Genomic DNA, 11,711 nt, shown 5'->3' with positions numbered 1-11,711 from the left:
TTGCAGAAAAGGAATCATTTTTCTCCTTGAGAGGTATTATTATGATCGTTGGAGGATACTCCCTCCGTTCCAAATTACTCGTCTCAGAAACGGATGTATCTAGAACTAAAATACATCTAGATACATCCATACCTGTGACAAGTAATTCAGAACGGAGGGAGTAGATGGATTTATCCCACAAATGCAGGCCTTGTAAGTCTTTTCTTTACCTTTCTGGATACTATCATTATGTATCTGGTGTTGTTGACAATGTGAAACAACCAAGCTTAATAATAAGCAACATATCCTTTTGATATCGATAAAATTAGCTTTCATGTCTCAAGGTCTCAATATATTTGTAGAAATACCATCATTAATTGTAAAAATGGACATGTGCGGCAACACGCATTAAAAGCGCACGCGGCTGGAGCACCCCTCACCCCCACCACACCAGCCCACAAATCCCCAACGGAGAGATGGGGGGCGTGGGTTCCTCCACGAGTCAACGGCAGGGGAAGGAGGCGCCGATGGCCGGCCAGGACTACCTGATGTCCCTTCCGCCTGAGATGCTCGACGACATCCTCCGTCGGCTCCCCTTCGAGGAGTTGGTCGGCACCTGTTGTCTCTCCCCTGCTTGGCACCGTCGATGGGAATCCGTCCCCGGCCTCGACATCTGGTTCAGTCGAGGATCCTCCACCGCACGCGATCCACGCTTGCTGCGGTGGCCGTGCGCCGCGCCCGTCCACAGATTCACTGCCCGCAGCCTATGGCGGTGTGCCGCTCCAATCCGCAGCTTCACCGCCCATGTCCAAAGGTGCCACTCCCACCGCGCCGCCCGCTGGCTCCTCGCCCTAGCGCACAAGCGCGTCAAGATGCTCAAGCTCAAGTTCGACATGCCCTGGCCCGTCCACTTGGCCCGCCCGCCCGTGGTCGGCCCGGCCCTTTACTCCTGCAGCGCACTCACCCACCTCCAGCTCTGTGGCTATTGCCACTTGTTGCGCGCTCCTCAGGGCTTCGCAGGCTTCCCCAACCTCTTCACCCTCTGCCTCGAGTATGTGGTCCTCCCTTTCCATGGCGCCGCGGCGCAACTCCAACTCATAATCTCCTCGGCACCGCGCCTCACGAGGCTCTTGTTGGATGATGTCATGATCGGCGATGAGGAGGCTGATATCGAAACATGTGCCATCCAGGCACCCAACCTCCGTTTCCTCAAGTTGATCATGACCCTTGACAACGGATGCCGAATTGCGGGGGAGCTCCCATTGCTGAAGGTGGCACAAATTTCCATTGATCCCCTATTCGGGACCCCAAACTTCATCAACACTTTCCGACGGATTTCTAGTGTTAAGAAGCTTTACTTGCTCACCGACTCAGATCAGGTACTTAACTACATTGCGTCAAATGTCCATGGAACAAATAGTTTGAATTCTAATTTTTTGTAATTTGAGGCGACATGCATTGATGGCAATCTCTAAACTATGTCCATTTTCTTTTCTTTTTGAGGAAATGTCCATCGCTATTTAATTTGTCAAAGCACTGATATTGCTGAGAGCAACTCTAGTACGTAGAGTCGCCATCCCGTGCCATGCCATCACAATTTTTGAAGCGCTCTCCGTATCTCGCCTCCCAGGCTGCATATTTGTTGTCTCGAAGGTCACTTTGGAGTGCACTCCATCTAGGAAACCCGTGACAAGAAGGAAGTTTTAGCTCGCCTGCAACTCATCTTCCACCTCCCTTCCCCTTCCCCTCCACCTCCCCCTTGTCCCAGAGCCCTAACCGCCGCCCCCGCACTGACCCCTCTTCGTCGTCATAGCCCAGATCTAGGATTGATAGTTCATCCATATACGACAGGGGGGTGGTGAGAGGCTCAGAGAACAGAGGGAGAGGTTTCAGCTGGTCCTCGCTTGGATCTTCAGAGCCAGGCGACTCATTGTCCGTCGACGTAGGCAAAGGCGTGACATTTGAGCTCCTCGGTGTTGGGTGCTGCAGAAGTCCTCTGCGCGGTGAGCTCCTCAAAGATATAGTAAGCCAACAATAGGTGGGTCTCATGTGTAAAACAAATACTACTATGAAGGTTGTGTTTGGTGAATCTGGCTTTGCACATAGCCCTAGGAGCCTCCAAAATGCTCCCTTCGTCTGGAATTACTTGTCACATAAATGGATAAAAATGAATGTATCTAGAACTAAACGTCTAGATACATATATTTCTCCGACAAGTATTTCCGAATGAAAAGAGTATGATGGAGTGCATTCCATGACATTATGTAGGCTGCCCTTTTGACGACTGTGCTAGAGTCGCTCTGTTCCCGGGTTCAAAATCTGGTGTTTTGTGTCCCCTCCTTTAGACCATCAGAATGGTCTACAGACTCTATACTTCCGTTAGTATTGACCCAAACCTAAGAGAAGATCATCTTAACCATTAGTATTGAGCCGATTGTGGGAAACGTAATCCCTTCCTGCTAGAAGGATTCAAGCCTGATATATTTTTTCTATTAAGAGGAGTTAAAAGCAGAAAACCATCACATTTGGGGCTTCGTTTATGAAAAACTACCTGGTCTCTAATTTTTTACAAAAGCCACCGCGTTTTTGGTAAACATTTTGCAGAAAACACCGATTGGACGATTTAGCCTGTTTGATCACTTTCTGATAAGTGGGACCCGGTTGTAAGGAGCTGACTCAGCAAACAATTAATACATACACCCCTATATCTGAAAAAGAAAAGCAATTAACCCCTCCCCCCGTGGAGCAGCGCTACTGCCGAAGTAGCGTGAGCTCGGCCGACACGGCGGCGCTCTGACCTTGCCGACCGTCTGGATGTCGTGGCGAGGAGCATGAGCCCCGGCAGGGCGGACACGGAGACGAAGAGGAGGTGGAGCAAGGAGGAGATGGGCAGGAGCGAGCAGTCGAGCGCGGCGTGCGCGCCCCCGAGCACGTCGCAGCGGCGGACAGCGACCGCGAGCAAGTCGGTGTGTCCGCGACACAGCGCCATGACCTCCTGCTCGGCGTGCCCGCGGCAGCCGCAGCGACGAGGACCTGCGGTGGCGAGCAGCAGCAGCCACACCAGCGGGGAGTTGCGGTGCCGAGTAGCAGCACGCGGGGCGGAGCACTCGTCGGGCGGTGGAGCTCCGGCTCCGGCAGCACAGCAGCAGGGCCGGGTGAACGCGCAGGATTGGAAGCCACTTCGTGCCGGGGCCGTGAGCTTGTGGCTAAGGGGCGAGCCGCCGGCGAGGGAATAGGGAGGCTGCCCGGCCCCGTGAACAAGGCCAGGGAGGAGGGAGGCCGTCCCGCGGTGGCCAGCCACCACCTCGGAGGAGGCAGGCGACGGGGGTGGGAGGGGGCTGATTGCTTTTTCATTTTTTGAATAAGGGTGTCTTTGTGAAATCCAGGGAGGTGTATGTCAATTTTTTACCAAATCATCTCCTTAAAATCCGGCCCCACTTGTCAGAAAGTGATCAATCAGGCTAAATCACTTGGTCAGTGCAATTTGCAAAAAGTTTACTAGATACGTTGTTTTTTTTAGAATCTACTAGATATGTTGTGACTTTTACAAATAATTAGGGACCAGGTATTTTTCCGCAAACTAAGCCCCAAATGTGGTGGTTTCTTGCAATTAACTCCTATTAAGAGCATTGTGTTACTACATGAAGTATTCAACAGTCATCTTGTATAAATAGTAATGGTAAGAGCTTGGAAGTAACTATTTAATTTTTTAAGACATAATGGTAATCTTTTGGTGCGTGGATACTGGATAGGCAATCATCTGTTCACCTTTCTCATTTTTTTGTATGGCACTGTGCAATGTGAATTCATATGCAGCAAACAGACATTGCTAACAGTTTCCCTCTTTGATTCCAAAAAAAACATTGCTAACAAAGTCACTCTTAGCTGATTAGAGTTATATATCATCCCGATGTAAACTTGCACTAGAGTTATATATGCTAGTCTAACCGTGTTCTATGTGTTCCAGACTATGGAAAATCCGCTGGAAAGGATTTTATGGACGTTCCAGAACTTGAGGGCTGTACAACTGACTGCAAATTTCGGCAAATTCCCAAGCATTATGTCGATATTTTCTTCACTGAGATTTGGTCCTCACATTGAAAAACTCAAAATTCAGGTAATATAAGGATGCACCCTGGAACTTGTATGTCTAAGTTAACAGACAACCATTAATGGATTAAGTTGTTTAATTGACACTGCAATTTTGGACTTCCTTGTGTAGGTAATCAGGCCGGAAGTTGAAACTGGCAATGATGATGCCATCGATCAAGATATTCTTGATGCAGTGATATATGATGACATGTTTGCTAATCTCAAACATGTCTCGGTGGATCGCCCAAAGTACTTGCCAAATGACATGTGGTTTATGAAGTTTCTGCTATCAAAAGCAGGGCTGCTTGAATACTTTTTTGTCAGTTTCAACCATGGAGAAGAAACCAAAGCTTACGTGGAAGGATGTAAAGAGTTGGCAATGTGTGAAAAGGCGTCTCCGGAAGCTATGCTCATACTAAGGCCTAGAGACAAGCCTACCCCAAATCTTTAAACTCCTAATCATGTTAGTTGCTGCATGCTTAAACCATGGATATGGATACCAGATGTAGTTATTGATCATTGTTGCACAAAAACAGCTTGTTTCCCTCTTTGAGGTGGACTTCACCAATTGCCATGTTCGTGACTTGTTGTTTCAGATGCTCATATGAACAATGCACAAGTAAGACCTCACATCGCAATGTTGTGGATCACTATAATTCTTTTAACATTGGATCTCTTGCTAGGAAACTGCTAGTCATATATTTATTTTTAATCACAAATTTTATCTGTTGGACCACATTTGAACCAGATTTTAACTTGCAGAATTCCTTCCACCCACCCGTGTTAGGCATGTTGCACTCTCGTGGTGTAATGTTTGCTTCTTTGGCTCACTTGTGGTGTGCCATAATTTCTTAGCACACTACCCTGCTTATCATACATAAAATTTCTTGCCAAGTCTTGCTACAGGCGTGACTAATATGACTTGCTGACACATTTGGCACAAAAAGTGTGGCAAATTTAGGCACCAACCAAACAAACTTGTTGTCTGAAGTCTTGTGTTCTCTGTCGTCTCGATACTTGCACGTGCATTATTATGCCTCCCATCCTTGTGCACAAACCAATTTTCAAATGCAAAAACATGGAACATTAGACTTGAAATGCATTCTCTAGCCATCTACATCCTTTTGTTTTTCCTCGACTTTGTGTTTGGAAGTTCGTATAAGATCGGAACGATAATTGTTGAAGTTATAAATGTCTTTCCCCTTTTGCGGAAGGCCAAAAGTGTTTAGTTTGTTCTGATAGTAATTCGTACTCTTGGTATCCAAGAGGTCATTGGTGGCCACTTTCAGCAAATTGACTAATAAATCCTTATACCATATATGGTCAGTAATAAGATAAAATTCGTGGTCACTGGCCTGGAGACCAATTTTTATCAGAATCTCAATCTAGTCCATACAACCCTATCATTAACTGGATCATGTTCAACATTGTATGGAGCCTCTCAAAATTATATCCTAGGTGAAGTCTTTACTTGGTAGAATTGTAACTTGTAAAAATTCTATAAAAATTGTATGACCGTGTTCAACATTATCATTTGACCCTATTTGATTCAACCATTTCTTGTGATTTGTTGTATACATTTGCCGTCACAAAGTACCAAATGCTCTTTACTTTGCCCTATATTTCTCATACAGAGATTCCAATGTATCACAGATTTTGAAAAACTGTATAGGTAGAACCAGAAATGATCATAAATTCTACATCAACCATACGATGTGCAGTCCTAGCAAGGGAAGATCAATCAAATCCTTGATTGCTATATTGACGAACCCTGCAAAAGGTAGGACCTCACATCTCAACGTCGTGGATAACTATAACAAAATTATCATCACAACTCTTGCCACAAACTGATTAGCCTTTGCCGCATCAATGAAAGATGACGCTGGTGAAAAGCAGGACGCCTCTTCAGGCTGGTTCCCGCTGGTTATTTTCTTCCCAATGTCTCCCATCCTCATGAGCCATGACTAATATGAACAGAAGGAGACACTTCGCACTGCCAAAATCAAACTATCTCACAATTTATATAAGACAGTGCAAAGAAAGAAGTGAAAGTACTATAGATGTCAATGTTAGACAAGCAATGTGTAGTACACTCTCAATAACACAGTGTCCATTTACTTCAAAGTTGGAGCTTGTTGCTCTATCTTTCACAACACAGTACATCAGCACCGAGTTTCAACAACCATGCAAGCAATAGAGCAAAGCAATTGCATAGATCATGAGTTCACATCTCACAATAGTACTCTTCTGGGAGCACCAAACGGTTTATGGGAATTTAAGCACAACAAACTACAAGCAGATTGACACAATAATGTGGGAGACTTGCCGGTGTTGCAAACTTCAAGTGGCAGCAACCGTGGGGGGAGGGAACATGGTTATGTCCACATTGTCATGAACACCCTGCAGAAGCATTTCACCGTCGTAGGTGACAACTTTCCTCTTCTTGGCAGCCCGTAAGGTGCCAACTAATGCTTCAAATATGTTTGCGCATAGGTCGTCATTAAAGATGACACCAAACTTGACCTGCAAACCACAATACTTCAATTACACAAGTTGACATCCATTGATTATGTTCACAAGATGCAGGAAAGCTGCGCTACAAACTTTCTCATGGATAAGTTTCTATGGTTCCTGTAAAATCATATAAGTTTCTGTGTTACAAGCCCAAGCATTGACAACGATACTAATAGGATGCATGTTTAGAACTCACAAACGCATAACTCTTTCAGCGAAATAAGAATAGCATTTAGCAAGTCTTTGAATCATGAGTTCAGTTGCCTGCTGCAGTGTTGTGCTTCAAGAATATGTCATGTCAGCGTAAGCATGAAAACATCAAGATTTATGCAGCTCTATGAAGTCTACAATAATGATGTCACACTGACTGAAGTATTCTTGTGTCCATTTGTCTGTTTTGATGTCAAAATTTATGAAGAGTTAAAGGCTGAGGCAAGTTAAAAAATATGTGATTGACTGCTACTCACAATAAGTCTCCCTCCCAAGTCCACAGATAGGGGTGGTTATAGCCATCTCATCAAGTCGAGAAGCGTATATCTTTTTACAGTTTCTAGGCAAGATGGGTGGTTTTAGCCATCTCACCAAGTCCAGAAGAGTATGCCGTTTTACATTTTCTAGGTAAAAGAATGGTTTTAGCCATGTCATCGAGTCCACAAGTGTATGCCATTTTGGCATTGCTCTGATTAACAAGTATTTCTCCTGTTAATGCTCTTCCTTGGAAAGAGCACACCAGAATTAAGAAAAGATTAGATGACCCAGGATTAAGAGAAGGAAATGATGATTAACTGAGGATATTCCTTAATTCACATGACCATGGCAAAAACCATCAACATTACTGAACAGTGGGAGTACTTTTAGCATTTTTCACAAAAGAGGAAGATGGGGAAATCACAGTGACGAACCCTTTTAAGCCACTAATAAGCACTTTAGAACCTTGCATGATAAAGAAAGAAGAAACAAAGGGGAATATGTGACTGAAGCCTACAACATGACATAATACTAGGCAACTTGACACTTGGAATGGGAATGCAAAGCTCATTAGATGGCGCAATGCATTATTCATGTTCTTGTCTAATCTCATTCAGTTATGAGCAAGCTATAACAGCAACTTAATGAACATAACCATCTTCCTGAAATTGTCAACATTCAAATAAAACTGTACTACAGTGTTATAAGGAAAACTTAGCCGCGGCTTGAGAAAACTCTGGAGAAAGTGCACAGTTATGCAGTAATATATTGCTTGCGAAAACTCTGACTGCTTAGTTTGTTCTTTATGATGCGGTTCAACGGCTTTGGTAGCACACCGGTGTCTACCATGTGTTCTCGGCTAAGCAGGGCGTTCGACGGCGTTGGTGGCTACCTTGTCGGGCTCTAGGGTGTTGTCTCCTGCTTCAGCTTGATGGGTGCGTGCGCGCGCATGTTATTGTGAAATTATTGACAAGTAACCAGCTCAATCACCACATGAAACATTGACAATTAGATCTGCCCCGGCGACGCCTATGGATCCTTTCCTGAATCCAAACTCCATTGCACACGAGCAGGATTTCCCCTGTGGATCATCAATCAAGGTCAAGGTTTGTGAAATATACTCCACCACTGCCCCATCCCATCTCACCATCTGCTTGCTTCCTGCTGGTGGCCTCTCTCAGCCAATCTACGTTTCATTTCGATGATTTGAATGTTATCATGCACGTAATTTGATACATGTTCTCATGCTTCTTACATATTACAATTTCGAACTATAAAATTACTTAGTAAAATTTACTACAAGCATACTCCTTTGTATCCACTTTGAAGATCAAAATATGCATTGTTTTCATCATCAGCTATTTCATTCAGCTTCCCCTCGCCACCCCCTTGTTCTCGCGGCCTACGACAAACCATAGGTGTACCACTGCCACCGTTGTTGAGGAAGAATATGGAAGAGGTATGGGCGAGAAGACAAGGGAGCAACATGGTCCCACCACAACTGGCAAGGGACGTAGCATTGCGAAGTCGGTAAAAAGGTAATAAACCGGGACAATTATTCATCTTATTTATGTTGCATAGTTTTGTCTCTAAACTTGCATTGATCTCTTTCCCGGAAATTGTGTGTGCTATTGCAGAAAAGGAATCATTTTTCTCCTTGAGAGGTATTATTATGATCGTTGGCGGATAGATGGATTTATCCCACAAATGCAGGCTTTGTAAGTCTTTTCTTTACCTTTCCGAATACTATCATTATGTATCTGGTGTTGTTGACAATGTGAAACAACCAAGCTTAATAATAAGCAACATATCCTTTTGATATCGATAAAATTAACTTTCATGTCTCAAGGTCTCAATATATTTGTAGAAATACCATCATTAATTGTAAAAATGGATGTGTGCGGCAACACGCATTAAAAGCGCACGCGGCTGGAGCACCCCTCACTCCCACCACACCAGCCCACAAATCCCCAATGGAGAGGATGGGGGGCGTGGGTTCCTCCACGAGTCAACGGCGGGGGGAGGAGGCGCCGATGGCCGGCCCAGACTACCTGATGTCCCTTCCGCCTGAGATGCTCGATGACATCCTCCGTCGGCTCCCCTTCGAGAAGTTGGTCGGCACCTGCTGTCTCTCCCCCGCTTGGCACCGGCGATGGGAATCCGTCCCCGGCCTCGACATTTGGTTCAGTCGAGGATCCTCCACCGCACGCGATCCACGCTTCCTGCTGTGGCCGTGCGCCGCGCCCGTCCACAAATTCACTGCCTGCAGCCTGTGGCCGTGCGCCGCGCCCATCCGCAGCTTCACCGCCCATGTCCAAAGGCGCCACTCCCACCGCCCTGCCCGCTGGCTCCTTGCCCTGGCGCACAAGCGCGTCAAGATGCTCAAGCTCAAGTTCGACGAGCCCTGGCCCGCCCACTCGCCCCGCCCGCCCGTGGTCGGCCCGGCCCTTTACTCCTGCAGCACACTCACCCACCTCCAGCTCTGTGGCTATTGCCACTTGTTGCGCGCTCCTCAGGGCTTCACTGGCTTCCCCAACCTCTTCACCCTCTGCCTCGAGTACGTGGTCCTCCCTTTCCATGGCGCCGCGGCGCAACTCCAACTCATAATCTCCTCGGCACCGCACCTCACAAGGCTCTTGTTGGATGATGTCATGATCGGCGACGATGAGGCTAATATCGAAACATGTGCCATCCAGGCGCCCAACCTCCGTTTCCTCAGGTTGACCATGTCCCTTGACAACGGATGCCGAATTGTGGGGGATCTCCCATTGCTGGAGGTGGCACAAATTTCCATTGATCCCCTATTCGGGACCCCAAACTTCATCAACACTTTCCGACGGATTTCTATTGTTAAGAAGCTTTACTTGCACACCGACTCAGATCAGGTACAAAACTACATTGCGTCAAATGTCCATGGAACAAATAGTTGAATTCTATTTTTTTTTAATTTGAGGCGACATGCATTGATGGCAATCTCTAAACTATGTCCATTATTTATTTTTCTTTTTGAGGAAATGTCCATCGTTATTTAATTGTCAAAGCACTGATATTGCTGAGAGCAACTCTAGTAGAGTCGCCATCCCGTGCCATGCCATCACAATTTTTGAAGCGCTCTCCATATCTGGCCTCCCAGATTGCCTATTTGTTGCCTCGAAGGTCACTTTGGAGCGCACTCCATCTAGGAAACTCGTGGCACGAAGGAAGTTTTAGCTCGCCCGCAACTCATCTTCCACCTCCCTTCCCCTTCCCCTCCACCTCCCCCTTGTCCCAGAGCCCTAACCGCCGCCCCCGCACTGACCGCTCTTCTCCGTCATAGCCCAGATCTAGGATTGATAGTTCATCCAGATACAACAGGGGGTTGGTGAGAGGCTCAGAGAACAGAGTGAGAGGTTTCAGCTGGCCCTCGCTTGGATCTTCAGAGCCAGGCGACTCATTGTCCGCCACGAAGGCGAAGGCGTGACATTTGAGCTCCTCGGTGTTGGATGTTGCAGAGGTCCTCTACGCGGCGAGCTCCTCAAAGAAATAGTAAGCCAACAATAGGTGGGTCTCATGTGTAAAACAAATACTACTATGAAGGTTGTGTTTGGCGAATCTGGCTTTGCACATAGCCCTAGGAGCCTCCAAAATGCTCCCTCAGTCTGAAATTACTTGTCATATAAATGGAACCAGTTGTAAGGAGCTGACTCAGCAAACAATTAACACATACACCCCTATATTTGAAAAATAAAAGCAATCAACCCATCCCCCCGTGGAGCAGCGCTACTGCCGAAGCAGCGGGAGCTCGGCCGACACGGCGGCGCCCAAACCCTGCCGACCATTTGGATGCCGTGGCGGGGAGCATGAGCCCCGACAGGGCGGACACAGAGACGAGGAGGAGGTGGAGCAGGGAGGAGATGGGCAGGAGCGAGCAGTTGAGCGCGGCGTGCGCGCCCCGGGGCGCGTCGCGGTGGCGGACAGGAATCACGAGCAGGTCGGCGTGTTCGCGACACAGCGCCACAACCTCCTGCTCGGCGTGCCCGTGGCAGCCGCAGCGACGAGGACCTGCGGCGGCGAGCAGCAGTAGCCACACCGGCGGGGAGTTGCAGTGCCGAGCAGCAGCACGCTGGGCGGAGCACTCGCCAGGCGGCGGAGCTCCGACAGCACAGCGGCAGGGGCCGGGTGAACGCGTAGGATTGGAAGCCACTTCATGCCGGGGCCCTGAGCTTGTGGCTAGGGGCGAGCCGCCGGCCAGGGAAGAGGGAGGCCGCCCCGCGAGCAACGCCAGGGAGGAGGGAGGCCATCCCGTGGTGGCCAGCCACCACCTTGGAGGAGGCAGGGGACGGGGGTGGGAGGGGGGCTGATTGCTTTAAAAAATTTTAAATAAGGGTGCCTTTGTGAAATCCAGGGAGGTGTATGTTAATTTTTTACCAAATCATCCCTTTACAATCCGGCCCCACTTGTCAGAAAGTGATCAATCAGGCTAAATCACCTGATCAATGCAATTTGCAAAAAGTTTACTAGATACATGGTGACTTTTGCAAATAATTAGGGACCAGGTATTTTTCCGTAAACGAAGCCCCAAATGTGGTGGTTTTTTGCAATTAACTCCTGTTAAGAGCATGGCGTTACTACATGAAGTATTCAACAGTCATCTTGTATAAATAGTAATGGTAAGAGCT

The 11,711-nt window shown here is 47.3% G+C and overlaps 1 protein-coding gene across 1 annotated transcript; it reads left to right on the top strand.

The window, feature by feature from the left end:
• Positions 1-360: 360 nt before the first annotated feature.
• LOC109765152 (F-box/FBD/LRR-repeat protein At1g13570-like) lies at positions 361-4,736 on the top strand. Its single transcript, XM_020323926.4, has 3 exons — positions 361-1,358; positions 3,947-4,096; positions 4,202-4,736. The coding sequence occupies exons 1-3, from the start codon at positions 456-458 to the stop codon at positions 4,520-4,522; spliced, it is 1,374 nt and encodes a 457-aa protein (XP_020179515.2). The 5' UTR covers positions 361-455; the 3' UTR covers positions 4,523-4,736.
• Positions 4,737-11,711: the final 6,975 nt, after the last annotated feature.

The sequence above is a fragment of the Aegilops tauschii genome, chromosome 4 (genome assembly GCF_002575655.3).
Source record: "Aegilops tauschii subsp. strangulata cultivar AL8/78 chromosome 4, Aet v6.0, whole genome shotgun sequence".
NCBI lineage: Eukaryota > Viridiplantae > Streptophyta > Magnoliopsida > Poales > Poaceae > Aegilops > Aegilops tauschii.
Note: the sequence above shows the minus strand (reverse complement) of the source record. Positions and strands in the feature narration are given on the sequence as shown.

Excerpts from the sequence above, each read along its gene's own strand:
- LOC109765152 (XM_020323926.4), top strand. The coding sequence starts at position 456 with ATGGGGGGCGTGGGTTCCTCCACGAGTCAACGGCAGGGGAAGGAGGCG. Across the intron at positions 1,359-3,946 it reads TGCTCACCGACTCAGATCAG|ACTATGGAAAATCCGCTGGA; the intron begins GTACTTAACTAC and ends TATGTGTTCCAG. Across the intron at positions 4,097-4,201 it reads TTGAAAAACTCAAAATTCAG|GTAATCAGGCCGGAAGTTGA; the intron begins GTAATATAAGGA and ends TTCCTTGTGTAG.